The sequence below is a fragment of the Hylobates moloch genome, unplaced genomic scaffold (genome assembly GCF_009828535.3).
Source record: "Hylobates moloch isolate HMO894 unplaced genomic scaffold, HMol_V3 SCAFFOLD_12, whole genome shotgun sequence".
NCBI lineage: Eukaryota > Metazoa > Chordata > Mammalia > Primates > Hylobatidae > Hylobates > Hylobates moloch.
The window spans coordinates 102321622-102347626 of record NW_026652287.1 but is presented as its reverse complement, the minus strand read 5'-3'; the positions used below and the strand labels follow the sequence as shown (position 1 = coordinate 102347626).

At 53.0% G+C, this 26005-nt stretch overlaps 1 protein-coding gene across 1 annotated transcript; it reads right to left on the bottom strand.

Moving 5' to 3' along the window:
- Positions 1 to 17: 17 nt before the first annotated feature.
- On the bottom strand, positions 18 to 26005 carry BRSK1 (BR serine/threonine kinase 1). Its single transcript, XM_032171191.2, has 18 exons — positions 25908 to 26005; positions 25706 to 25795; positions 22771 to 22911; positions 18159 to 18275; positions 18045 to 18078; positions 17895 to 17963; positions 10571 to 10717; positions 10086 to 10117; positions 9424 to 9594; positions 8883 to 8980; positions 8459 to 8618; positions 8170 to 8230; positions 7364 to 7733; positions 6912 to 6960; positions 6695 to 6818; positions 5831 to 6029; positions 3701 to 3790; positions 18 to 600 (listed from the first exon to the last, which is right to left on the bottom strand). The coding sequence occupies exons 2-18, from the start codon at positions 25750 to 25752 to the stop codon at positions 443 to 445; spliced, it is 2067 nt and encodes a 688-aa protein (XP_032027082.1). The 5' UTR covers positions 25753 to 25795; positions 25908 to 26005; the 3' UTR covers positions 18 to 442.

Sequence of the window (26005 nt, the reverse complement as noted above, 5' to 3'; positions counted from 1 at the left end):
CACGGACGCAGGCAGGATCACGCGAAACCAGAATTCCTTCCGGAGAGCAAATCCGTACAGAAGGTCGTGGGGGGAGGACCAGGGGAGGAGGGGCCCGGGAAGAGGGGGTTGGGGACGACACAGGGACAGAGGGCCCTGTCCGGATCTGCTAAGCCACCCCAACCAGCTCCCGTCCCTCCCCCACCCCACCCCGCAGAGAGATTGATCAATAAATAAAATAATAAATTAATAAATAAAATAGAAACAGCTCCCCCGCCCCCTGTTCCCCTAGAACCACCCCCAGTTGGGCACGGCCCGCGGAGCCCCATCCCTGCAGGGCAAGGCCGGTTTTTGTGTCCACCCCCCTCCCGACATGTTCCTTGGGCCTTATTTACAGATTCACAGTTGGGGGGCAGGGAAGGGGGGTGGAGGGGGGGTCCCCTCCCTCCCCGGCCCCCTGGGGTCAGGGCAGAGGGGTCCCGTTGGTGGCCAGGAGCTTCTTGTCCTTGGGGGGGCCTCGGCGGGGAGAGCTGCTGAGCTCTGGGTCTGGGCGGCCGGGCGGGGGTTGCAGGCTTCGGGGTGAGGCACCAGCAGGCCGGGTCTGGGCCCCGTTCTTCTCATCTGCAAGGGAGGAAGAGGTTTCTCATGGGTTCCACAGCCCGGGGTTGGGGTTCCCATTACCAGGGGATGGGGGCAGAGTCTCCTTATCAGTCGGTCTCCGTAACCCCGAGGCTCCAGCTCCGAGCCCTGATAAGGCCCAGTCCGTCCACCACCTGGCCTTGAATTGGTTACTTGGAGGATACACCCCAAGTGACAAGGCCTGGCTCCCCTAGGACGGGGGCTGCACCCCATGCCCCCTGCAACCCTGGGGCCAGGTTAGTCCAAGGGGAACCTGGGCCAGGCCTGACTTTAAGAGACTCTCAGATTCTGGTTATGATACTGTTTGCTAAGAAACAGCCTGCCAGGACAGTGCTCAGCGTTCACAGCAAGAGGCCCCCGACCCTCTCCCACCCTGGTTGTTAGGGAGAAATGTTCCATGGAACTGGGCTCAAGGGAGCCTGCTGGTGGAGAGGGGTGTCTCAGGCCCCTCATGCTGGGCCAGCCTGACTCAGATCACTCTCTGAGTGATCACTGGGTCCTGAGGCCACCTCCTCTTGGGGACTGCGGTGGAAACACTGGTTGCTGGGTGGTCTCCAGCAATTTCCATGGGGCCTAGGATGTTACCTGAGGTCCCCTGGCGGAGACCTCGTTTTTCTTTTAAGAGGAACTGAGGGGGCCGGGCGCAGTGGCTCATGCCTGTAATCCCAGCACTTTGGGAGGCCGAGGCAGGCAGATGACTTGAGGTCAGGAGTTTGAGACCAGCCTGGCCAACATGGTGAAACCTCATCTCTACTAAAAATACAAAAATTAGCCGGGTGTGGTGGCAGGCGCCTGTAATCCCAGCTACTCGAGAGGCTGAGGCGGGAGAATCGCTTGAAACCTGGGAGGTGGAAGTTGCAGTGAGCTGAGATTGCACCACTGCACTCCAGCCTGGGCGACAGAGCGAGACTCTGTCTCAAAAAAAAAAAAAAACTGGGGGGCTTGTCATAGCAACCACGGTGACTCGGAGTCCTGCCCCCCCCCCCCCCCCCATTCTCCTTTATGAGACAGGTGGCTGAGCCCCCGGGGTGCCTGTTAGTCCTACATCTTCAAGGGTGTGCCCCTTTGGAGACCCCTGGTTGCTGAGGCCAGCTTTCCTTGGCAACGGGGTCCAGTGGACCTAATTTGCTTTCCGGTTGCCCCTAGCAACCATGAGAAAAGAGGGTTTCTGCACCTCAGCACCACTGCCATTTGGGACCCAGCTGTCGTGGGGGGCTGTTCTGTGAATTGTAAGATGTTTTGCAGCGTCCCTGGCCTCTACCTACAAGAGGCCATTGGCATCCCCCTGCTTTCCCCAGTTGAGAGGAGGAAAAATGTCTCCAGACGTTGCTAAATGTCCCTAGGGGGTTGTGCTAGGCTGAATAACGGCCCCCTCCAAAGAGGTCCACGTGCAAATACCGAGAACTTGTGATTATGTTTCTTGATGGAGCAGAAGAGATCCTGTGCTGTGGGGAAGGTGAGGGACCATGAGGTGGGGGATTATCTTGGAGTATCTGTGCGGGTCCCACTGAGTCACCTTTTCCCAGCTAAGGTCAGTCAGAGGGATATATGGCGTCCCTGGCTTTGAAGATGGAGGAAGGGGCCTTAACCAGAGCGCCTAGGAACTGGAACACACAAGGAAACAGACTCTGCCCGAGCCTCCAGGCGGGAGCGCAGCCCTCCAGGCACCCTGTGTTAGCCCGCAGAGACCATGTTGGACTTCTGACCTCCAGGACTGTACAATATCACTTGTGTTGTTTCAGCCACCAAGGCTGTGTCATTTGTTGACGGCGGCCATAGGAAACAAACAGGGGTGAAACCAGCTCCCCTCGTTGAGAACCACAGCTCCAGAGCACACGACCTGACCCAGGGACTCGGAGTTTCTGGTGACATGGCCAAAGCTGCCCTGGCTCCTGGCCTCAACGCTGGGCCCTGTTTCCTTTCAACAGGGGTCCAGGGGTCCAGGAAGGGGCAGGGGTCCTGTGAGGCTGATGCTGCCCAACTCTCCTCAGAGCAGACGGCTGTCCACGTGCCCCGCAATGGGGCCCAGTACCCTGTTTCACTGCGTCCCCCGTGACCCCGTGTCTCAGGAATGAGGGCTGATTTCCAGGGCAGGCGCTCTCTTCCCTTGAGAATTCTGGCTACCTCTGGTTGCTTGGGCGAGTGCCCCTTATGCTCTCTACTGAACACTGCATCCTCCCAAATTCATGTGCCGAAACCCAATCCCAAGGTGACGGTATTAGGAGGTCATGTTGGGAGGTGATGAGGTCATGAGGGTGGGGCCTTCATGAATGGGATTAGTGTCCTTAGGAAAGAGGTCCCAGAGACTTCCCTTGCCCCTTCTGCCATGTGAAGACACAGCACCAACGTGCTGTGACCCAGGAAGCAGCTCTCACCAGGCAGCAACACTGCTGGCAGCTTGATCTTGGACATCTCAGCCTCCAGAATTGTCAGCAATAAATTTCTGTTATTTGTAAGTTGCCCAGTGTATGGTATTTTCTTGTAGTAGCCTGAACGAACTAAGACACCTTTGCAACAAGCCCTCTGCTGTCCCGACTGCTAGAGAATTTGAGCCTTTGATGACCAGGACTGGGAGCCCGGGAAGGCCGGATTCCCCAGAGCAAGATCTTGCACATTCCCATGAACTCAGAATTCTTGTTGCTAGGGACCACTAGGCCCTAGCCCCAGGGTGAGGTGGCTTCTGAGATCTGCAAAGATGGTGGCCAATTTGTCCTGGGCTTAGACTCAAAGCCCTGCCTCCCAGAGACACCCTTCAGTCCCAAGCAAACCAGGACGGTGGGTTGCCCTCCTCCTGGACAGAGGTCCAGAACCTCTGTTGGCAGGATGTTCCACAACCCCCAACACAGTCTGTCGTCTTCTTAGGGACCCCTGGGAGCCAGTCCTCAGGTTGCTAGGGAGACCCTCCTCAGGCCCCAGCCTCTCGGGGAACCTGCCCACAACTCAGATGAGACCTCAGCCACGACAGTGGTGAAGGAGCCCGCCAGCTGGGCCTCCTCTGCAAACCAAACCCCAGAGCACCTGCTCATGCTGGACCTCTGCCCGCCACCCACCACCCCCAACACCCACAGCCCCCCCCAGCCACCTGCCAGGGCCTGCACGGAGGGCTGGTCATGAGTACTCAGGAGCTGTGCCTGGATGGTCTCCACCACTCGCTTGAACCGACGGCTGGGACCTGGAGGGACAGGCGGGCAGAAAAACACTGACTGGGGGTCCAGGACCGGGAAAGCCGTCCCAGCCTGCAGAACCCAGTCTCTCCACCAAGCACACAACCCACCCCCCGCTGCCGTGTCTCCGTCTCTCCTGCTCCGCTGGGGCCACATCAATCCACAGTGTGCAAATGGATCTCTGCTGCTATTTAAGGATCACGGTCAAACTCACACACCTTCAACTTCAAATAACAGGTGTTGGTTTCTATTCAAATAGATACTATCGCTTGTTGTTAGTTTCTAGCGGAGGCCATGAAGGAGCAGAAATGTAAGAAAAATAAGTTGGAGCCAGGTACGGTGGCTCATGCCTGTCATCCCAACACTCTGGAAGGCCGATGTGGGCAGATCACTTGAGGTTGCTCAGGAGTTCGAGACCAGCATGGCAAAACCCCGAATCCAGGAGGCAGAGTTTGCAGTGAGCCCAGATCGCGCCACTGCACTCCAGCCTGGACGACAGAGCAAGACTCTGTCTCAAAAAAAAACAAACAACAACGAAAAGAAAAATAAATCGGAGAAAGCCTTTCTTTTTCTTTTTTCTTTTTTTTTTTTTGAGACAAGGTTCTCATTCTGTTACTCAGGCTGGAGTGCAGTGGCGCGATCACAGCTCACTGCAGCCTCAACCTCCCGGAATCAGGTGATCCTCCCACGTCAGACTCTGGAGTAGCTGGGACTACAGGTGCGTGCCACCATGCCTGGCTATTTTTGTGTGTGTATATATATATATTTTTGTTCGTCTTGTAGAGATGAGGTCCCATTATGTTTCCCAGGCTGGTCTCAAACTCCTGGGCTCAAGCAATCCTCCCACCTTGGCTTCCCAAAGTGCTGGGATTACAGGAGTGAGCCATCATGCCTGGCCTCAGAAAAAGTCTTAAAATTGAGAAAGGTCCGCACATTAGCCTTTTTTTTTTTTTTTTTGAGACAGAGTCTTGCTCTGTCGCTCAGGCTGGAGTGCAGTGGCACAATCTTGGCTCACTGCAACCTCTGCCTCCCGAGTTCAAGCGATTCTCCTGCCTCAGCCTCCTGAGTAGCTGGGATTACAGGAGCCCACCACCACACCAGGCTTATTTTGGTATTTTTAGTAGAGATGGGTTTCACCATGTTGGCCAGGCTGGTCTTGAACTTCTGACCTGCTCGCCTCAGCCTCCCAAAATGCTGGGATTACAGGCGTGAGCCACTGCGCCCAGCCTGCATGTTAGTCTTTAAGGGGGACAGGAAAATAAAGAGTCATAATTGGTTTTGGTGATGGAACACCCACAGTTCCATAGCCGTTTGGTTTAGAAATCCTTGGGGCAAGCCCCTCTCCCACCTGTGACATATTAATATTGGTAACAAAGAGATGGGAGATATCCCTCCCTATCCAAACGCTCACTATCAGGACTGAGGAACCAAGCAGAAAGTAGAACTGGAAGCAAGGCATTTTAGTGGTTTTCCTTTCCTGTGCCAAGTCTCGATTGGTCATGGCTGCCTGGAGTTAAAGTTCCTGAGGCTGCCACTGAGCTTAGCAGTAATAGCACTGCCATCAATTGGTGATGTCTGCTCTGGGCAGACTGATATTAGACATCAGTGTGCTGTGTCTTCACCCTTTGGCTCTACCATCTTCAAGTAATAGGAAGACCTGGGCTCTCCCCTTTGAAGTTGGGAGGCCTGGGTTGGGCTGCAGCTCTGCCACAGTGATTGTGTGACTCTGGCCAAGACCACTGACCTCCCTATGACTCAGTTTTCTATAAAACGGGTGATTACTATCACCTCAGTAGGCTGCTTGGAAGCTTCAAGGAGATAATGCATTCATTATTTACACTGTAAATGCCAGGGAAATGCTGATGAGAGTGGGGAAAGAGAGGATGGGGTTGTGGGGGGGTCTGTGTGGGGAGGAGGAGCACAGAGAGTCGGCACCAGCTGAACACCATTTCCTCCTCCTGCTGCTGCACTCCTCGGCCCCTAAACTATCTCAGCTGTCGTGAACAGTCCCAGCACTGGGCTGCAGGCAGCCTAGCCAAGAGACTCACCCGAGATGAGAGTGAAGGTGACGGAGTAGATGCCGCCACCTCCGCTGCCGTCCCGTCGCGGGGAGGGCTCTGGACCCTCAGAGGAGCTGATGTCCACCTGGAAGCGGACGGGCTTTTGGAAGACGGAGGGGCCGCCACTGGCCTTGTACTCGGCCCTGAAGCTGGTCTGTGACAGCACACTGTGACTCAGGCTGGGGATCTGAGCGAGGTAGGAACACAGGAAGGGGTGAGCCCAGGGAACGGATACCCAGCCCCACAACCAGCTCTGGCCAAGGAACTACAAGTCCCATGAGCCACTGGAGGGAAAGGACAGGAAATGCATTGGGAGGCCCCACTGCCTGCAAGGACTTGTAGCTTTCTCTATCCTATCAGCGAGTAAGGGAGGAATGGTTGGACAATCCAGTCCTAACGTCATGAGGACTCTGACAGCTAGGTGACAGCCTCAGACTCCAAGACCACCTGCAACACTGCTTGCTCCCTTTACAAATGCTTCCCATAGCCATATCTGTCACAGAAACTCTAAGTCCCATCGGCCCCTACGCATAAAACCACAGACCAGCAATGGGGCAGTCTTAAAATTGCCTGGGAAGTTTCTTCAGCTAGTTTCAAACCTCGCAGTAGGGGAATGGGAACTCACCAATCCTTGAGGACACTGCAAATCAGGATCCTATCTCCCCAGTTCCAGGCCTCTGGCCACGATAAATCTTTCCTGCCTATGGACTTCTAACCAACTCTGGCCATAAAACTACAAATCCCATGAGCCCCAGGAGGAAGCCAGGCCTATGCTAAGGTGGTTAGCCCCAGGGGCTGCTGGGACTTGTAGTTCTGTGAGGGCCAGGATTGATGGGGACCCAGGCACCTCACCGACAGAAAGGCATGGACGATGTCTGCTTTGATGCTGCTGAGAGGTTTGTCCTTTAGCACGAGAAATATTTGTTCTTCTTTGTCCAAGGAGATGAAGTTCCCGAACCAGGAGCGTTTTGCCAGCCTGAGTGGGAGGGGGTGGTTGGAGGAGGGTTAGGGAGGTGCCAAGGGCATGAATCCTCTGCATCCCCACTCTTTCCTTCCCTGTTAGACTCACTCCGGGGAGGACTCTGGCGTCAAGCTGGACATCTCCTCAGCGGTAGGGACTGGTAGAGGGAAGGCAGAGAACGTGGTCAACCCCTGTCCATCCTCCCAGTTGCCAGCACACAGGCCTGCACTCGCCCCCTCTGAGGGTTCCAGAGCCTTGGGTTGCAGCTTCAGCCAAGCCATCCCTCCTGGGCGGGGCTCACAAACCACGGGCCAATGGGAGGTGATCCAGAACCCCAAAGGGGCATGCCCTTCAATCGGGGTCCTCCTCCAGAGCTAGAGGCCCCACCTCTCTCCCCAACAGGTGCACCACTGCTCCAAACCCCCTCTTCTCTAGAACGTGGGAATCCAGGCCCCCAGTCCCCTTCCTCTCTAGACACGCCAGAGGGACATCCCTGGGACCAGAATTTTAGCCCCTAGCCCTCTCCCCACATTAGGACTCAGCAGTTCATGCCCCCATACCCTGCATCTTGCGCCGGTGAAAGCGAGGGGAGCCCAGGAAGCTGTTGCGGATGGAGTTGAGACGACTCCTCCAGGCGGCTCCCCCGACGCCACCGCCGGGGCTGGGGGGTGGTGTTGTCCCCGGGGTCCCAGTGGGACTGGCCCGGGGCGTGTGCAGAGGCGAGTGCAAGGGGGTCCCGCCAGAGGAGCGCGGGGAGCCTGGGGGGCCGGGCAGGGGTGTGGAGCGGGCACTGGGGGGCGGGGGCTGCTCCCCGGCGCCCCCACCCCTGGGGCCCCGAGAAGGCAGCGTCTGCGTTTTGGAAGTCGGGGAGCCCCCACCTCGAGCCTCATCTCCAGCCCCCGGCTCCGGTGAAAACGAAAAGACCGGACTCTGCAGAGGACAGGAGACTGAATGAGTGAGCGGACTACAACTACCAGGAGGCTCTAGGAGCCCCCGCCCACACACACACGGAGGCTGGCCCGGTGCATGCTGGAACTTGTAGTCCAACTATCCTCCTTCCCGGGCCCCAGTGCAAGGATGGCAAAGACTTTCTGTCATGCTGTGGGCTGAAAACCCAGCCCGTGCAGAGACTAGTACACAGCAGGCACTCAACTAACTTTTGTAAAATTTCTTCAGGCATGCAATCCTAAGGAGGTAGAAATGGCCGATGGACCAAAATACTTTGGGGTCCTTGGGTCTTTGGCCCTCCAGGGACAAAGAAGCAAGTTTCAAGACTGCACAGGAATTGTAGTTTCTGCTACTCAATCTTTGCTCCATGTCTCCACCCCTTTCTCCTTCTTAAATCCCACTGGGGACCTGGCCTTACCCTTGGGCTGCTTAGAGGGCTGGAGGACAGACCCGTGGAGGCTCCACTGACGCTACGGGATCTGTTTCCAGGATAGATTAAAAAAAAAAAAAAAAAATCAGATGGGAGGGTTTCAAAAACCACAGATGTTCCCTCACTTCTACAGTCCTTCCAGGTGAGGAAATGAGGCCCAGAGAGGGGAGGTGAATTGTCCCAAGGACACAGCACATTTGAGGTAGAGCTGGGGTTAGAATCTTGAACTCCTAGACCCAGGGATTGTGCATCCTCCTGGAGGGACAGGGGCTCCCACCTCTGGCTGTGCTGGGCCATCTCCAAGGCCCGTCGGGTGGGTACAGGGGAGCCACCACCCCCGGCATCCGTGATGCTCAGGACTTCCATGGACTTCCGCTCTGGCCGCCGCTTCCCGTGACGGCTCAGCATGGGGGAATCCACACGCTTCCGGGGTGGGTCTGAGGGACAAGAGTTTCAACCCAATCAAGAGATGGTTTCACCCAGCTGTGCACACTTACATCTGCCTGGGAAACTGCACAGATGGGGAAATAGGCCTAGAGTGGAGAGGGGTTTTGATAAATGTCAAAAAGCAAGTCAAGCAGTCTAAAGCTGGAAGCTCAGAGCCTGCAGCCCCTTCTTTCCTTGGGAATCTGGGGTCCCGGTGCCCAGCCTCTTTCCATCTCGAGACCCAGGTGTCTGGTCCCCTAGCCCTGCCTTCTCACCAACATCATTCCGGGGAGGCAGGTCCTGGTCTTCACAGCTGGGATACCGCTCCTTCCGATCCAAAAGCAGATAATATATCATCTTTTCTTGGTTCTCCCTAAGGCAGGGGGTATGAAAGGTGGAAAGAGGTAGCAGACGGCTGAGGTCTGAAATCAATGCTCAGAGGAGGTCTCCTCCACTCCCTGTATTTCTGCCCATGGTTCCATTTTTTCTAGGTATCAGTATGGTCAGCTTCTCTGGTTTAGGGTACATCTCAGCTATGTTTCACTCAATTATAATAACACTGTAACACCTAACATCCAGGCACGTACTATTTGTAAGTACTATGTATATGTAAGTACTATGTTGCAGCATCTATTAATACTTTCTCAGCGTGATTCTGGGCCGTTTTCTCCGCTGGTTCCATCACTCCCAGGTGGAAGCTTCAAACCACGCCCCATGAGAGGCCAGGGTGCCTCGCCCAGCGCTCTGCATGTGCGCAGGGAGCTGCTGCAGCTCGCCCCACGTGGGTACACGGGTGCAGGGGTCTTGGGGTCTTACTCCTCACTGCGCAGCTCGCGATGCAGCCTCTCGCGGTCCCTGAAGCAGCCCAGTGATGCCATGCTCTCTAGGACGTCGGGGTCCAGCTCTCCGTTGGATGGCAGGCTCCGCATGGCTACCCGGCGGCCTGGGGCTGGCTCCAGGCACGGGTCTGGCTCGTGTTTCCCGCCTCTGGGGAAGTGGAGAAACATTATTGGGAACCGGGCTTCTGAGATTCAGCATTCTTCATTCTAGACTCAAGGATTCCAGACCCCGAAATCCAGAGTGCAGGCCCCAGCCCCTTCTCTCTCATACCCAGGAATCCAGACCCCCCAGACCTCGCCCCCCATCTCAGACCCAGGAGTCCAGATCCCCAGCCCCTTTTCCCTCAGACAGAGGGGTCCAGGCCTCTGGCCCCTCCTTCTTCAGACCCAGGAGTCCAGGCCCCAGTCCCTTTTTCCCTCAACCCCGGGAGTCCTGGACTCCTAGCTTAGCCCCTCCTGCCTCTGACCCCTACACTCCTTCTCTAGCTGTGTTCTCTTCCCCCAGGACCCACAAGTCCGAGTCCCTAGCCCGTTGCCTCTCAGGAACCCTGGCATCCCACCCCTCCCAGCCGCCACTACTGCTTCGGCCCCTCCCCTACTTCCGCCAGGGACCCAAGAGTCCAGTTACCCCATACTCACAGGTACCAAGGATGTTTCTGAATTTGCTCCAGCTGTGAGGGTGGTGAGTCGTAGAGAAGCAGAAGTGAGGTCGTACGCACATGTAGGCGCGCAATGAAAGAATGGGGTGGTTTTGGGGTCCCTGATCATCTCCCCGCCCACCCCACCGGGGGCAGGATGGCATGTTACATCTCCCTCTAGTGGCGACTGAGTGCATCGCCCCGCGCACGCGCGGTCTCCGTGTACCCCGGACCGGCTGCAGTACTTTGCCGCATGCGCAGTGGCATCCTGTTCGTCTCCTTACTCCCGCGCCCTCCCGCTGCCCGGGGCTCCCCGCTCCAATCTTGCGTAGCCCCCTCCCCAGTTTGGAGCGGCAGCTGTGCTGGACCTTGGGTTGCGGCTCAGCTGGCGATCCCAGTCACCCTGGGGACTGACGGGCAGGTTCTGGAAACCCACCCCCATGACTTTTCTAGGGGGTTCTTGTCTTCATCGGCCACGCAACTCACACTGAGCCTTTTTTCGGGCTCCACTTCGATCATTCCCCTCAGGAGGCTCTGGCAGTCTGGAGGAATGAAGTGGGGCATGTGGAAGACGCCCCGTTTCACCTTCTCCAGCAGCTGGCGGAGGTTGTCATCATCAAAGGGCAGAGCCCCCTGCGCAAGAGATAACCAGGACCCAGGACCCCTCATTAGCACATTTCACCTTCACCACAAGCACTGGAGGTGGGGAACTACGGTGATCTCCACCTTACAGGCAGGGAAACTGAGGCACAGGGAGGCTCAGCAATTTGCCCAAGGCCCCTAGCTCGTCCGTGGCAGAGCAGGCACTTGGCAAGGAGCAGCTTGGAGCCCCGCTTACGAAGCTAGAATTGCAGCGTGGAGGCTGTTCCTTTTAGACAGCTTTCCCCCCACAGCAGTTTCCGAAAGGGTTGTCTCTCATTCACTCATTCAACAAAAGGTGAGCATCCGTTACGGGTCAGGGATCCAGCAGTGAACAAAACAGGCCTCTGCCCTTGCACAGCTCCAAACAAATAGCTATACAATGACAAGCGACTGAGTGAGGCTTCTCCCAGGAGGTGCAATGGGAGCAGAGATCTGAATGAGGCTGAGCCCTAAATCAACGACTGGTGTCCTTATAAGAGGAGAGGAGGACACAGACATAGAGAGAACAGTCATGTGATGATGGAGGCAGAGATGGGAGTGATACAGCTGCAACTGAAGGAACACCAAGGACACCAGAAGCTAGAAGAGGCAAGGAAGGATCCTTCCCTAGAGCGTCCAGAGGAAGCAGGGCCCTGCTGACATCTTTTCTTTTCTTTCTTTCTTTTTTGAGATGGAATTTCGCTCTTGTCGCCCAGGCTGATGTGCAATGAGGTGATTTTGGCTGACTGCAACCTCTGCCTCTCCCAGGTTCAAGCGATCCTCCTGCCTCAACCTCCCGAGTAGCTGGGATTACAGGCATATGCCACTATGCCTGGCTAATTTTTGTATTTTTAATAGAGACGGGGTTTCACCATGTTGGCCAGGCTGGTCTCAAATGCCCAACCTCAAGTGATCCACCTGCCTCAGCCTCCCAAAGTGCTGGGATTACAGCTGTGAGCCACCACACTCAGCTTAATTTTTATATTTTTAGCAGAGATGGGGTTTCACCACGCTGGCCAGGCTGGTCTTGAACTCCTGACCTCAGGTGATCCGCCCGCCTCAGCCTCCCAAAGTGCTGGGATTACAGGTGTGAGCCACCGCGCCTGGTCCCCTGCCTTGCTTTGAATCCTTGCTCTGGGGCTTATACCTGCATGACCTCAGGCAAGTCACTGCTCTGAAAATGGCAATGGGTCGTCACAGCACCCACCTCACAGACTGCATCAGAATGAACTGACCTAGCACACGACAGTGCCGGGCCCACAGTCAGGACTGTTACACGCTGGCTGCTGTGATGCATTGATCATAGACCCCACCACATCCTGCATTCCGATGTAGCCACCGGCAATGAAGCAGGGAACAAAATCACATCCCTGCCCTCCTGGAGTTGGCCTGGGACACTGCCTGACACACACTCGACACTCAAGTCATCAGCAAAGGTGGTGGAATGAGCAGAGAAGTTGCATTCCGGAAGGGACAGGTAACAAACAAGTGAACATATCATATGGGACGGGAGGGAATGCTTCCAATCACCAGGGCAAGGGTTGGAGGGGAGCCAAGGTGACCCGCCATGGACAAAGACTCATGAGGGGTGACGGTGTGAGCCTTTGAGGGCTTTTCCGGGTGTTGCAAGCTCCCAGTTGCCCCTGGTATCTGAGGCCTGTGGACAGAGAACGGGGAGATACAGAGAAGGCACCTCTGAATGCCGATCTTAGGGTGCGGAAGCCTGGGTTTGACTTCTGGCTGCCTGATGCCCAACCACGGCGCCTCAGTCTCCTCTCCTCTGTGAAACGGACATAATGATCCTGCCAGGAAGGGTACGGTATGGATTAAATATCATAACAACAGGCTGGGCACGGTGCCTGACGCCTGTAATCCTAGCACTTTGGGAGGGCCAAGGTGGGGAGGATCACTTGAGATCAGTAGTTTGACACCAGCCTGGTCAACATGGTGAAACCCCATCTATACTAAAAATACAAAAATTAGCCGGGCAAAGTGGTGGGCGCCTGTAATCCCAGCTACTCGGGTGGCTGAGGCAGGAGAATCACTTGAACCCAGGAGGCAGAGGCTGCAGTGAGCCGAGATCACATCACTGCACTTCAGCCTAGGTGACAAAGAAAGTCTCCATCTCAAAAACAAACAAACAAACAAAAAAAAATTATAACAACAATACAGTTGATTCTTGTTATTCTCGAGAGCTCTGTTCTAAAAAGTCACAAACTCTCAACTAGTGAACAAGTCACAGCTACTGGAGGAAGTATAGTTAGTAAGGTTCCTTTGACCCTGTCATCACATTTTTGTCAACCAGTCATTACATAACCTTGTTTGTATGTGTTTCTGTTTAAAGACACTTTTCTTTTTTTTTTTTGAGATGGAGTCTAGCACTGTAGCCCGGAGTGCAGTGGCACAACCTCAGCTCACTGCAACCTCCGCCTCCAGGGTTCAAGCAATTCTCCTGCCTCAGCCTCCTGAGTAGCTGGGATTACAGGTGCCCACCACCACGCCCGGCTAATTTTTGTATTTTTAGTAGAGACGGAGTTTCACTGTGTTGGCCAGGCTGGTCTCAAACTCCTGACTTCGTGATCTGCCCGCCTCAGCCTCCCAAAGTGCTGGGATTACAGGCGTGAGCCACCGCGCCTGGCCTAAAGACACCTTTCATATGTTCTGTGTCATTGACACTGAACTCATGGCCAGCAGCACTACAAGTCATTCCTGAACAAAGCATGCCCATCAGAGGGGCTTTCTCCAGAAGGGACATCACAGCCTCCCGTGCTTAGGAACACCAGACAGCACTTCAGAAGCACTTGGCTTCGTGGCCATTTTAAACAGCGAAATTGCCACCAACAACACAAAAATGCGAAAAACATGACACAAAATAGGTGGTGAAAGCGGGATTGTTTACAGGATGAGAGCTGAAACAGGGTCACTTAGTTTGACCTCAGCCGGGAACCTGCACCTTGGGTGGGCGGCTCAGGTCTCCCCTGCTCCAGGCATGTCTGCCAATGGCTGTGAAAGCACCTCCAGGACTATTTTGGGTTACAGATACATTTTGACAGGTAGGCAAATTTGCAAATATGGAATCTGCAAATGATGAGGAACTATTGGAACAAGAATAAACTACTAGGCCAGGTGCAGTGGCTCACGCCTGTAATCCCAGCACTTTGGAAGGCTGAGGTGGGCAGATCACTTGAGGTCAGGAGTTCAAGACCAGCCTGGCCAACATGGTGAAACCCCAACTCTACTAAAAAATTGAACCAGGAGGTGGAGTTGCCGAAAAATCGACCATTGCACTCACCTGGCTCAGACAAACTAAAAAAAAAAAAAAAGAAGAAACAACAAAAAAGAATAAACTACTACTAATCATCATCAAGGATTGTGCCAGGGGCTTCACGTGCAGCATTTAATGTAAACCCTCACAGTGGGCCGGGGGCAGTGGCTCACACCTGTAATCCCACCACTCTGGGAAGCTGAGGTGGGTGGATCACCTGAGGTCAGGAGTTCGAGACCAGCCTGGCCAACATGGAGAAACCCCGTCTCTACTAAAAATACAAAAAAATTAGCCGGGCGTGGTGGCAGGTGCCTGTAGTCCCAGCTACTCAGGAGGCTGAGGCAGGAGAATCTCGAACCTGGGAGGCGGAGGTTGCAGTGAGCCGAGATCGCACCATTGCACACCAGCCTGGGCGACAAGAGCGAAACTAAGTCTCAAAATGAAACAATAAATAAAATAAAAATGAAAACAACACCCTTACAATGATAGATATGATGTATATTCCCATGGTGCAGATGAGGACACTGAGGGAAGGTGACTGGCTGGCTCAGGGAGAGGGAGCAGGGATGGGAACTCAGCTGGATGGGTTCCAGAACCAGGCCTTTAGCCACCAAGCGAAGAAGGGCTGAGTTCTGAACGTTCTTAGCTGGTCCCCAGAGCACCTCGGCTGCTCTCCCTGTGGAGTGGTGAGCCCCAGGAAGGCAGCTTGGAGCTGGCCTCATTGCCCTTAGTATCCGTTATGTAGCCTGGTGGTTAAGAGACCAAGGACTGGCCCCAGGCCTGCGGCTTATCAGCTGCGTGCCCGTGGGCCAGTCACTTCCCCTCTCTGGGACTGCTGAGGGAATTGTGTGAGATAACATGGTCGGAACAGTGCCTGGCATAAAAAAAAACTGCTTATGGCCGGGCGTGGTGGCTCACCCCTGTAATCCCAGCACTCTGGGAGGCAGTGGCGGGCGGATCGCCTGAGTTTGAGTTCGAGACCAGCCTGGCGAAAATGGTGAAACCGCATGTCTACTAAAAATACAAAACTAGCCAGGTGTGGTGGCACATGCCTGTAGTCCCTGCTACTTGGGAGGCTGAGGCAGGAAAATTGCTTGAATCCAGGAGGTGGAGGTTGCAGTGAGCCGAGATGGTGCCACTACATTCCATCATGTGTGACAGAGCAAGAATCCATCTCAAAAACAAACAAACAAACAAACAAAAAAAGTATGTATTCTTTTTCTATTCTACTTAATTAATTAATTAATTAATTAATTTATTTATTTATTTATTTTTGAGACGAGGTGTCACTCTGTCATCCAGGCTGGAGATCGGTGGCATGATCATGGCTCACCACAGCCTTGACCTCCAGGGCTCAAGCAATCTTCCCACCTCAGCCTCCTGAGTAACTGGGACTACAGGCACGTGCTACCATGCCTGGCTAATTTTTTTTTTTTGAGACAGAGTCTCGCTCTGTCACCCAGGCTGGTGAGATGGAGTCTCGCTCTGTCACCCAGGCTGGAGTGCAGTGGCGCAATCTCGGCTCACTGCAAGCTCCACCTCCTGGGTTCACACCACTCTCCTGCCTCAGCCTCCCGAGTAGCTGGGACTACAGGCGCCTGCTACCACGCCCGGCTAATTTTTTTGCATTTTTAGTAGAGACGGGGTTTCACCATGTTAGCCAGGATGGTCTTGATCTCCTGACCTCGTGATCCACCCACCTTGGCCTCCCAAAGTGCTGTGATCACAGGCATGTGCCACCGCGCCCGGCCATGCCTGGCTAATTTTTTAACTTTCTTTTGAGATGGGGTCTTGCTTGCTATGTTGCCCAGGCTGGTCTTGAACTCCTGGGCTCAAGCAATCCTCCCACCTTGGCCTCCCAAAGTGCTGAGATTACTGGCATGAGTCATGGCGCCCGGACAACCGCTGATTTATTCTCGCTACAGGTGTTCACTGGGGGCTTACATGTGTCAACTTTAGGTTTGCAAAGGCAAGCCAGCAAAATGAAATAAAACACACAAAGACAAACGCCCCGGACATCAGCCCTGACCTGAGGGAGCTGATGATACAGAAAGGAAGGGAGATGCCACTCAACGAATTAGGCAACAAAATGCACAGCGAGAACTCTGATCGTTGCCAGGAAGAAGGGAGCCTACCACAGGGGGGTCTGACCTCACAGGAGTCGGGAGGAAGAGCGGGCGCAGGGGAAGCTTCCTGGAGATGTGACAACTGAGCGGAGAGCTTGAAGAAGTCTAGATATGAACCAGGTGAGCAACAAGGCCAGTAGGTAGCAGAGTGTCCCAGGCAGAAAGGCCCTGTGGTGGGAACAGGGCTGATAGCCTACGATCTGGCTATATGTATATATTTTTAGACAGGGTCTCACTCTGTCGCCCAGGCTGGAGTGCAGTGACGCGATCTCGACTCATTGCAAACTCTACCTCCCGGGTTCAAGCGATTCCCCGGCCTCAGCCTCCTGAGTAGCTGGGACTACAGGTATGCGCCACCACGCCCGGCTAGTTTTTGTATTTCTAGTAGAGATGGGGTTTCACCATGTTGGCTAAGCTGGTCTCAAACTTCTGGCCCCAGGTGATCTGCCCCCACTCGGCCTCCTGAAGTGCTGGGATTACAGGTGTGAGCCTCCGCGCCTGGCCTGGTTATACTTGTTATTACAGTATCGCAATGCCCTAGAATCAGCTGGTAAACAGTCATTGTATCAAGCCCTCCAGGTGCTCCTGGACGCCTTGTTCCTTTCTGGGGTTCTCCCTGGAGACTATCCCATAGTTCTTTTATCTTTTTAACCCACAGTTCTGTGAATGAAAAGGTTAGCTCCGCACAGTGGGGGAAATCCAGGATCTTGGTCTGTTGGTTAATGTAATATATTTCCCATTACCAGTGAACCATTTGAGAGATGGGCCAGGCTCGGTGGCCTCACGCATGCAATCCCAGCACTTTGGAAGACTGAGGTAGGCAGATCACTTGAGCCCAGGAGTTTGAGACCGATCAGGGAAACAAGGCGAAACCCTGTCTCAGTGAAAAATACAAAAATTAGCTAGGCATGTTGGCGACAGCCTATAATCCTAGCCGCTCAGGAGGCTGAGGTGGGAGGACTGCTTGAGCCTGGGAGACTGAGACTGCAGTGAGCTGTAATGGTGCCACTGCACTCCAGCCTGGGCAACAGAGAGAGACCCTGTCTCAAAAATAAATAAATAAATAAAAATAAAAATAAAATAAATTCAGCTGCTGGGCACGGTGGCTCATGCTTGTAATCCCAGCATTCTGGGAGGCTGAGGAGGGTGGATCACTTGAGGCCAGGAGCTCAAAACCAACCTAGCCAACATGGTGAAACCCCATCTCCACTAAAGATACAAAAATTACCAAGTGTGGTGGCAGGTACCTGTAGTCCCAGCTACTCGGGAAGCTGAGGCAGGAGAATAGCTTGAACCCGGGAGGCGTAGGTTGCAGTGAGCCAAGACTGCACCACTGCACTCCAGCCTCGGCGACAGAGCAAGACTCTGTCTCAAAATAAATAAATAAATAGGCCAGATTCAGTGGCTCACACCTGTAATCCCAGCACTTTGGGAGGCAGAGGCAGGTGGATCACTTGAGGTCAGGAGTTCGAGACCAGCCTGGCCAATATGGTGAAACCCTGTCTCTACTAAAAATTCAAAAATTATCTAGACGTGGTGGCGGGTGCCTGTAATCCCAGCTACTCGGGAGGCTGAGGCAGGAGAATTGCTTGAAGCTGGGAGGCAGAGGTTGCAGTGAGCTGAGATCACGCCACTGCGCTCCAGCCTGGGCGACAGGGCAAGACTCTGTCTCAAAATAAATAAATAAATAAAATTCATAAGTAAATTCCGGAGATGACCTGAGGATGGAAGGTGCTATCCTATGCTCCCACCAGGTGGGATTGATCTAGAAATGACAGGAGAGGTGAGGGCGCCTTACCACGAGCAGGGCGAAGAGGATGACCCCACAGCTCCACATGTCTGCCCGGCGGCCATCATACTTTTCCCCCTGGAAGGGAAGGCCAGTTGTGACTTCATCGCTCCTCACTGCTGCCTCCACCCCTCTCCCCTCCACCCGCCCCTCACTCACCTTAATCACCTCTGGACACGCATAATGGGGGGACCTGAGGGAGAGAGCTGATGTGAGCCTCCAGCCGGCTTCTAAACCCCTGCCCAGGGCCTCGGGAGCCCGGTCCCCACTCACCCGCAGCTGGTCTCCAGGAGGCTGTCCCCCACCTGCAGGGACGCCATGCCGAAGTCTGCAATGCGGATGTTGTTTTTCTCATCCAAAAGCAGGTTCTCGGGCTTTAGGTCTCTGTGGCTGAGACAGCCGGTTGGGGCTCAGGCCTCTTCCCTCCTCCCGGGAGGCCCAGGCCCCACTTACTGGCTCTCACAGTGGAACACTTCTGCATACTTTTTGGATTTTTAGGGGATGAGAGACCATTTATTATCATTCATTAATTTTGGTCTTTTTAAAAATTTTTAATTTTTTATTGTATGTATGTATGTATGTATTTATTATTATTATTATTGAGATGGACTCTCGCTCTGTCTCCCAGGCTGGAGTGCAGTGGCATGATCTCAGCTCACTGCAACCTCTGTCTCCTGGGTCCCAAGTGATTCTCCTGCCTCAGCCTCCCGAGTAGCTGGGACTACAGGCCGCACCACCACGCCTGGCTAATTTTTGTATTTTTAGTAGAGACGGGGTTTCATTATGTTGGCCAGGCTGGTCTCGAACTCCTGACCTCGTGATCCACCCGCCTTGGCCTCTCAAAGTGCTGGGATTACAGGTGTGAGCCACAGCGCCCAGCCTTATTTATTTATTTATTTATTGAGATGGAGTCTCATTCTATCACCCAGGCTGGAGTGCAGTGGCATGATCTCGGCTCACTGCAACCTCTGCATCCTGGGTTCAAGTGATTCTCCTGTTTCAGCCTCCTGAGTAGCTGGGATTGCAGGCGTATGTCACCACACCCAGCTAATTTTTGTATTTTTATTTTTTTTGAGACGAAGTCTTGCTCTGTTGCCTAGTCTGGAATGCAATGGCGTGATCTCGGCTCACCACAACCTCCGCCTCCCGGGTTCAAGAAGTGCTGGGATTACAGGCATGAGCCACCACGCCAGGCCTAATTTTTGTATTTTTAGTAGAGACAGAGTTTCACCATGTTGGCCAGGCTGGTCTTGAACTCCTGACCTCAGGTGATCCACCTGCCTTGGCCTCCCAAAGTGCTGGGATTACAGGGGTGAGCCCCCGCGCCCGGCCTATTTTATTTTTTATTTTTAGAGATGGGCATTGCTTCTCGGCCTTTTGGCTAAGATCAATTGTATGTTTAGCGATGGGGTCCCCTTCTGTTGCCTGGCCTGGAGTGCAGTACCACAATCATAGCACTGCAGCCTTGACCTCCCCAGCTCAAGTGATCCTCTGGCCTCAGCCTCTTGAGTGGCTGGAGCCACAGGCGTGCATCACCATGTCCGGCTTTGGAAACTTTTTTTTTTTTTTTTTTTTTTTTTTAGACAGAGTCTCACTCTGTCGACCAGGCTGCAGTGCAGTGGCACGATCTTGGCTCACTGCAACCTCCGACTCCCTGGTTCAAGCAATTCTCCTGCCTCAGCCTCCCGAGTAGCTGGGATTATAGGCGTGTGTCACCACGCCCAGCTAATTTTTGTATTTTTAGTAGAAACACGGTCTCACCATGTTGGCCAGGCTGGTCTCGAACTCTTGACCTCAGGTAATCCACCTGCCTTGGCCTCCCAAAGTGCTGGGATTACAGGCGTGAGCCACCACGCCCGGCCTGGAAACTTTTTATAATAGACAATCACAAACGTGCTCAAAACTGGAGAGAAAGTAAGAGGAAGCCTCACTTACCCATCTCCCAGCTTCATCCACGATCAGTTTAGGGCCAATCTCATCTCATCTCTGTCCCTTACATACTCCTCCCCAACCCAAATTAGTTTGTAGAAGATCCCAGACGTCACATTAGTTTATCCGTAAGTATTTGAATGTGTACAAAGTGAGGTATTTTAAGGTAAAGCTGGTTCTTAAAATCCTTGGTCCCTGTCTTGGGACCTTCCCACCCCTGAACCAAACTCCTCAAGGTTTAAGGGTTGATGTCTGGGGAGAGACGGAGTGTAGGATTCTGCAGTTTCCATTTGGCCTGGCCATTAACTGGGTCATCCTTGTTAAATATGTTGAATATCTCCCCCTAGAGGCCAGGGTTTCAATATCAGGGTTTTGACAATCTTGTCAACAGGAAGGTGTCGAAAATTTAAACAGGGCCAGGTGCGGTGGCTCACACCTCTAATCCCAGGACTTCAGGAGGCCGAGGTGGGTGGATCACCTGAGGTCAGGAATTCAAGACCAGCCTGGCCAACATGGTGAAACCCCGACTCTACTAAAAATACAAAAAATTAGCTGGGCATGGTGGCGGGTGTCTGTAGTCCCAGGTACTCGGGAGGTTGAGACAGGAGAATCGCTTGAACCTGGGAGGTGGAGGTTGCAGTGAGCTGAGATCACGCCATTGCACTCCGGCCTGGGTGAAAGAGAGACTCCATCTCAAAAAATAAAAAAAGACAGAAACTGAAAATTTAAGTAGGTGGCCTTTTTATCAATAAGCTTTACCCCAAGTCTGAGTCCCTCTACCGTGATCCCCACCCCATCTCTAAAACACATCTTAGTGAGAGAGATGTGCAAATGGAGGAGGCTAAAAGATGAAGGCATTCATTTTGTACCTTAACAGTTATAAAAATGTTGCACATTTAATATCTGATTTAGAGGCTACAGTTAATTCAATGAAAAAAAAATAACTTTTTTTTTTTTTTGAGACAGGGTCTCACTCTGTTGCCTCACTGCAGCCTCAACCTCCTGGGCTCAAGCAATCCTCCTACCACAGCTTCCCAAGTAGCTGGGACCACAGGCACACGCCACCACATCCAGCTAATTATTTTTATTTTTTGGAGAGATGGGGGTGGGGGGGTCTCAGGCTGTTGCCCAGGCTGGTCTCGAACTCCTGAGCTCAGGTGATCTGCCCGCCTCGGCCTCCCAAAGTGCTGGGATTACAGGCATGTGCCACCATGCCCAGCCAAAAAAAAAAAATTTAAAAGTGGACATATAGGCCAGGCACAGTGGCTCACGCCTTGAGCCCAGGAGTTTGAGACAAGCCTGGGCAACATAGCAAGACCCCGTCTCAATAACTAAACTAAACTAAAAATAAATAAATAAATAAATAACCCTCACTCAACCCTTACTTCACACCATATACAAAAATTAACTTGAAATGGATCCTAGACCTAAATGCAAGAGCTAAAACGATACAACTTCTAGAAAACATACAAGAAGACCTTAGTGACCTTGAGCTGGGCAAAGGTTTCTTAAATAGGACAGAAAAAGCATGAGGTGTAGGCTGGGACTTTGGGAGGCCGAGGCGGGTGGATCACAAGGTCAGGAGATCGGGACCATCCTGGCCAACATGTTGAAACCCCGTCTCTACTAAAAATACAAAAAATTAGCCAGGCGTGGTGGCGGGCGCCTGTAGTCCCAGCACTTTGGGAGGGTGAGGCGGGCAGATTACGAGGTCAGGAGATCGAGACCATCTTGGCTAACACGGTGCAACCCCATCTCTACTAAAAATACAAAAGGGCACCTGTAGTCCCAGCTACTCGGGAAGCTGAGGCAGGAGAATGGTGTGAACCCAGGAGGCGGAGCTTGCAATGAGGGGAGATCGCGCCACTGCACTTCAGCCTGGGCAACAGAGCAAGACTCCATCTCAGAAAAAAAAAAAAAAAAAAAAGAAAAGAAAAAAAGAAAAAGCATGAGGTGTAAAATAAAAAAATCAACAAACTGGAATTTACCAAAATGAAAAATCTTTTGCTTTTCACAAGACTGTTATAAAAATGTAAAAACATGGCACAGACTTGGAGAAAATAATTTAAAAATGTATACTGATTAAAGACTTGCATCTAGAATAAACAATTCCTTTTTTTTCTTTGTTAAATTTTCCCCCTCGTTCTTGCTGTCATCATACAGAATAACTTTTAGGAGTTATTCCTAGAGTAATCTCTTGTTCCTAGAATAAAAAATTGTTACAAATCAATAATAAAAAGACTAAATCAAATTTTAAAAAATAACTGAATTAAATATGGGCAAAGAGGCCGGGAGTGGTGGCTCACGCCTATAATCCTAGCACTTTGGGAGGCCTAGGCGGGCAGATCACCTGAGGTCAGGAGTTCGAGACCAGCCTGGCCAACATGGTGAAGCCCCGACTTTACTAATACAAAATTAGCCAGGTGTAGTGGCGAGCACCTGTAATCCCAGCTACTCGGGAGGCTGAGGCAGGAGAATCAATTGAACCTGGGAGGCAGAGGTTGCAGTGAGCCAAGATCACACCATTGCACTCCTGCTGGGCAACAAGAGCAAAACTCTATCTCAAAAACAAAACAAAACAATACAAAAAGGGCCATGTATCATATGATTCCATTTATATAAAATGTCTAGAATAGGTAAATCCATACAGACAGAAAATAGGTTGCCTGGGGCTGGGGGCAGGAGGGGAATGGGGAGTGAATGCTTACTTAATGGGTGTAGGGTGAGAAAATGTTCTAAAATTCCATAGTGGCAGATGTATGCCACTGCAAATATATCAAAAACCACTGAATTACACACTCTAAAAGGAGGAATTTTCTGGTCTATGAGTTATGTCTCAATGGAATAAAGGTTTGGGGGCCAACCACATGGCTTTTGCTCAGCCCTCCACATGCCCCCAAGGGCCCGTCTGCTGGGCAGCCCTCAGCCCCTCCTCCCCATCAAGCTACCCACTCACCAGATGGAGTAGCTGTGGCAGAAGTCCAGCGCAGACACAATCTGGCGGAAGAACTTTCGGGCCTCCTTGGGCGTCAGTCTCCCCTTCTTTACCAGGTAGTCGAATAGCTCACCCCCCGAGACGTGCTCCAGAACCAGGTACCTAAAGGATATAGAGGGGGCAGAGGGCTGGAAGGGGCATGTGGAGGACCAAAGGGCCTGGTCTCCCACTTCCATTGGCCCCGAGAGGCAGAGAACTCCAATTCCCATGATTCTTGGGAGAAAGAGACTCCAATTCCCATGGGTCCCTGGGAGGAAGAGACTCCAGTTCCCATCAATTCCTGGGAGGAAGAGACTCCAGTTCCCATCACTCCCTGGGAGGAAGTGACTCCAGTTTCCACCAGCCTCTAGGAAACCAAACTCAAGTCCCATTAGCCCTGGGCAGCAGAGCCTCCCATGTCAGCTTCAGAGGGGAACCAACACTTTGACTCGTAATGGTTTCAGGAGATAAGGCAATTCTATTAGTATCTGAAGGACAAAGACCCCAATTCTTATAGGACCCTGGGAAGTGAAGATACCCCTGTTCCTATTAGCCCCTAGAAAGCCAAGCCTCTAATTCTCTCTGGAGTGAGGAAACTCAAATTTGATTTCATTTTCGGGTATTAACGATTGCAAGGTTGCACCAGTCCAAGCCAGCTTCTGTGAGGCAACAGACGACAACTCCCATCAGCGCCTAGAAGTTAAAAACCCCCATTTCTGGCCGGACACGGTGGCTTATGCCTGTAATCCCAGCACTTTGGGAGGCCGAAGTGGGTGGATCACTTGAGGTCAGGAGTTCGAGACCAGCCTGACCAACATGGAAAAACCCCGTCTCTACTAGAAATACAAGATTAGCTGGGCGTGGTGGTGCATGCCTGTAATCCCAGCCACTCGGGAGGCTGACGCAGGAGAATCACTTGAACCCAGGAGGTGGAGGTTGTGGTGAGCCAAGATTGAGCCATTGCACTCCAGCCTGGGCAACAAGAGCAAAACTCTGTCTCAAAAAAACAAAACAACAAAAAAACCCAAAAACCCACTTCCCGTAAGCCTCTGGGACATGGAGTTCCAGTTTCCATCAACTGTTTTTTTGTTGTTGTTGTTTGGAGTTTTCTTTTTTTTTTTTTTGAGACAGAGTGTTGCTCTGTCGCCCATGCTGGAATGCAGTGGCACGATCTTGGCTCACTGCAGCCTCTGCCTCCCAGGTTCAAGCAATTCTCCCACCTCAGCCTCCCAAGTAGCTAGGACTACAGGTGTACCACCACACTCAGTTAATTTTTGTATTTTTAGTAGAGATGGGGTTTTGCCATGTTGGCCAGGCTGGCCTCAAACTTCCAAGTTTTATAGTTTTTTTTTTTTTTTTTTGAGACAGAGTCTCACTCTGTCGCTCAGGCTAGAGTGCAGTGGTGTGATCTCAGCTTACTGCAACCTCCACCTCCCAGGTTCAAGCAATTCTCTGCCTCAGCCTCCCAAGTAGCTGAGATTACAGGTGCCTGCCACCACGCCTGGCTAATTTTTTGTATTTTTAGTAAAGATGGGGTTTCACCATCTTGGCCAGGTTGGTCTTGAACTCCTGACCTCGTGATTCACCTGCCTTGGCCTCCCAAAGTGCTGGATTACAGGTGTGAGCCACCATGCCCAGCCTCCATCAACCATTTGGATTCTAGACTCCAAATCCCATCAGGCTCTGGGAGGTTAAAACTAATTCCCATCAGCTTCTGGGAAACAAAAGCTCAATTTTTTTTTTTTTTTTTTTTTTTGAGACAGGGTCCCACTCTACTGGAGTGCAACAGCACAAAAACGGCTCACTCCAGCCTTGACCTACCAGGATCGGGCAATCCTCCTACCTCAGCCCTCCAGGTAATTGGGGCTACATGTGCACACCACCATGCCCGGCTAATTTTTGCATTTTTTGTAGAGACAGGGTTTTGCCATGTGGCTCAGGCTGGTCTCGAACTCTTCAAGCAATCCGCCCATCTTGGCCTCCCCAAGTGTTGGGATTACAGGCATGAGCCACCGCGCCTGGCCCCAAAAGCTCAATTTCTATGAGCTCTTAGATGGCTGGGATTCCTACCTGAAGCATAAACTCCCATGGCCCTGCCTCCCTGTGCCAAGAGTGGAGTGGGGGCGACCATGTGCCGGTCCGGACAATAGCGCCTCCCTACCACCACACCTGGGAAAGCCTGAGAGCAGGTCCCATGAGCGCCGGGCAGACAGCTTCCTGTGTGGTGAACCTGCGCTAGCATCGACGGACCTGATGTCAGTTCATCCTGGGGACTGGGTGCCGGGGGGGCACGAGGGCTGTCCCCTCTCCGGCTTCCCAGCCCAGCTGTCCTTTGGGTCACCAGAGTTTGGACAAAGAGGCCCATTCTCTGGAGTCTGGACAGCTGGACCCCCCACCCCCATCCTTCCTGGCGGGTAATTGACTTTGAGATACTGACTCAGAACTCCTAAGGCGGCCCATTGTTGGGGTGTCCAGCCACGGCACCCGAAGTTATGCCTGGGGAGGAGGGGGGCTCTCCAGTGCTCCAGAGTAGGGGTTTGGGAAGATCCTTTGGCCTTTGCTAGGCCCCTTGCCTTACAAACAGGAGGCATCTGCCCACAGGAAATTGGGTCTGGTCGAGGGCACCCTGCTTGTCTAGCAGAGGGCATTCCATGCAGTGCCTCAGGGTGAGGAGCTGGAGCTGGGGACACGGTAGGAGGACGGTCGCCCTTAGCCTCAGGCCCAGCACAGCGTGACAACAGTGGGGTTCCCTGTGTGTCGGGGGCTTCCCTGTGCAACGGGCAAAGGACTGGGCCTTCAGCGGTCCAGCCTGGAGAGCTGCAGGTCCCCCAGGCTCCCCTAGGCCCTGTTTCCGGAGAAGTCCCACCCTGGTAACCTGGAGAGGGAGGATGGGGTAGGGCTGGGTGTCTATAAATACCTACAAATATTTCTTGTTCTCGTAGACGTCGTGGAGCTTGAGGACATGTGGGTGTTCGATGAGCTTCAGGATGGCGATCTCCCGCTCCACCTGAGGGTCAAGAGGGATGGGGACATGGGAACAGAGGTCAGCACGGCCCTTTCCCTGCCCTCAGCCCTGGAGGCCCCCCTGCCCGCAGACACACTGCAGCAGGCGCACACACCTTCATCAGCACAGACTCCGACAGCTTCTCCCGGTTCACGATCTTGATGGCGACCTTCTGACCCGTGATGCAGTGGACCCCGAGTTTAACCAGCCCTG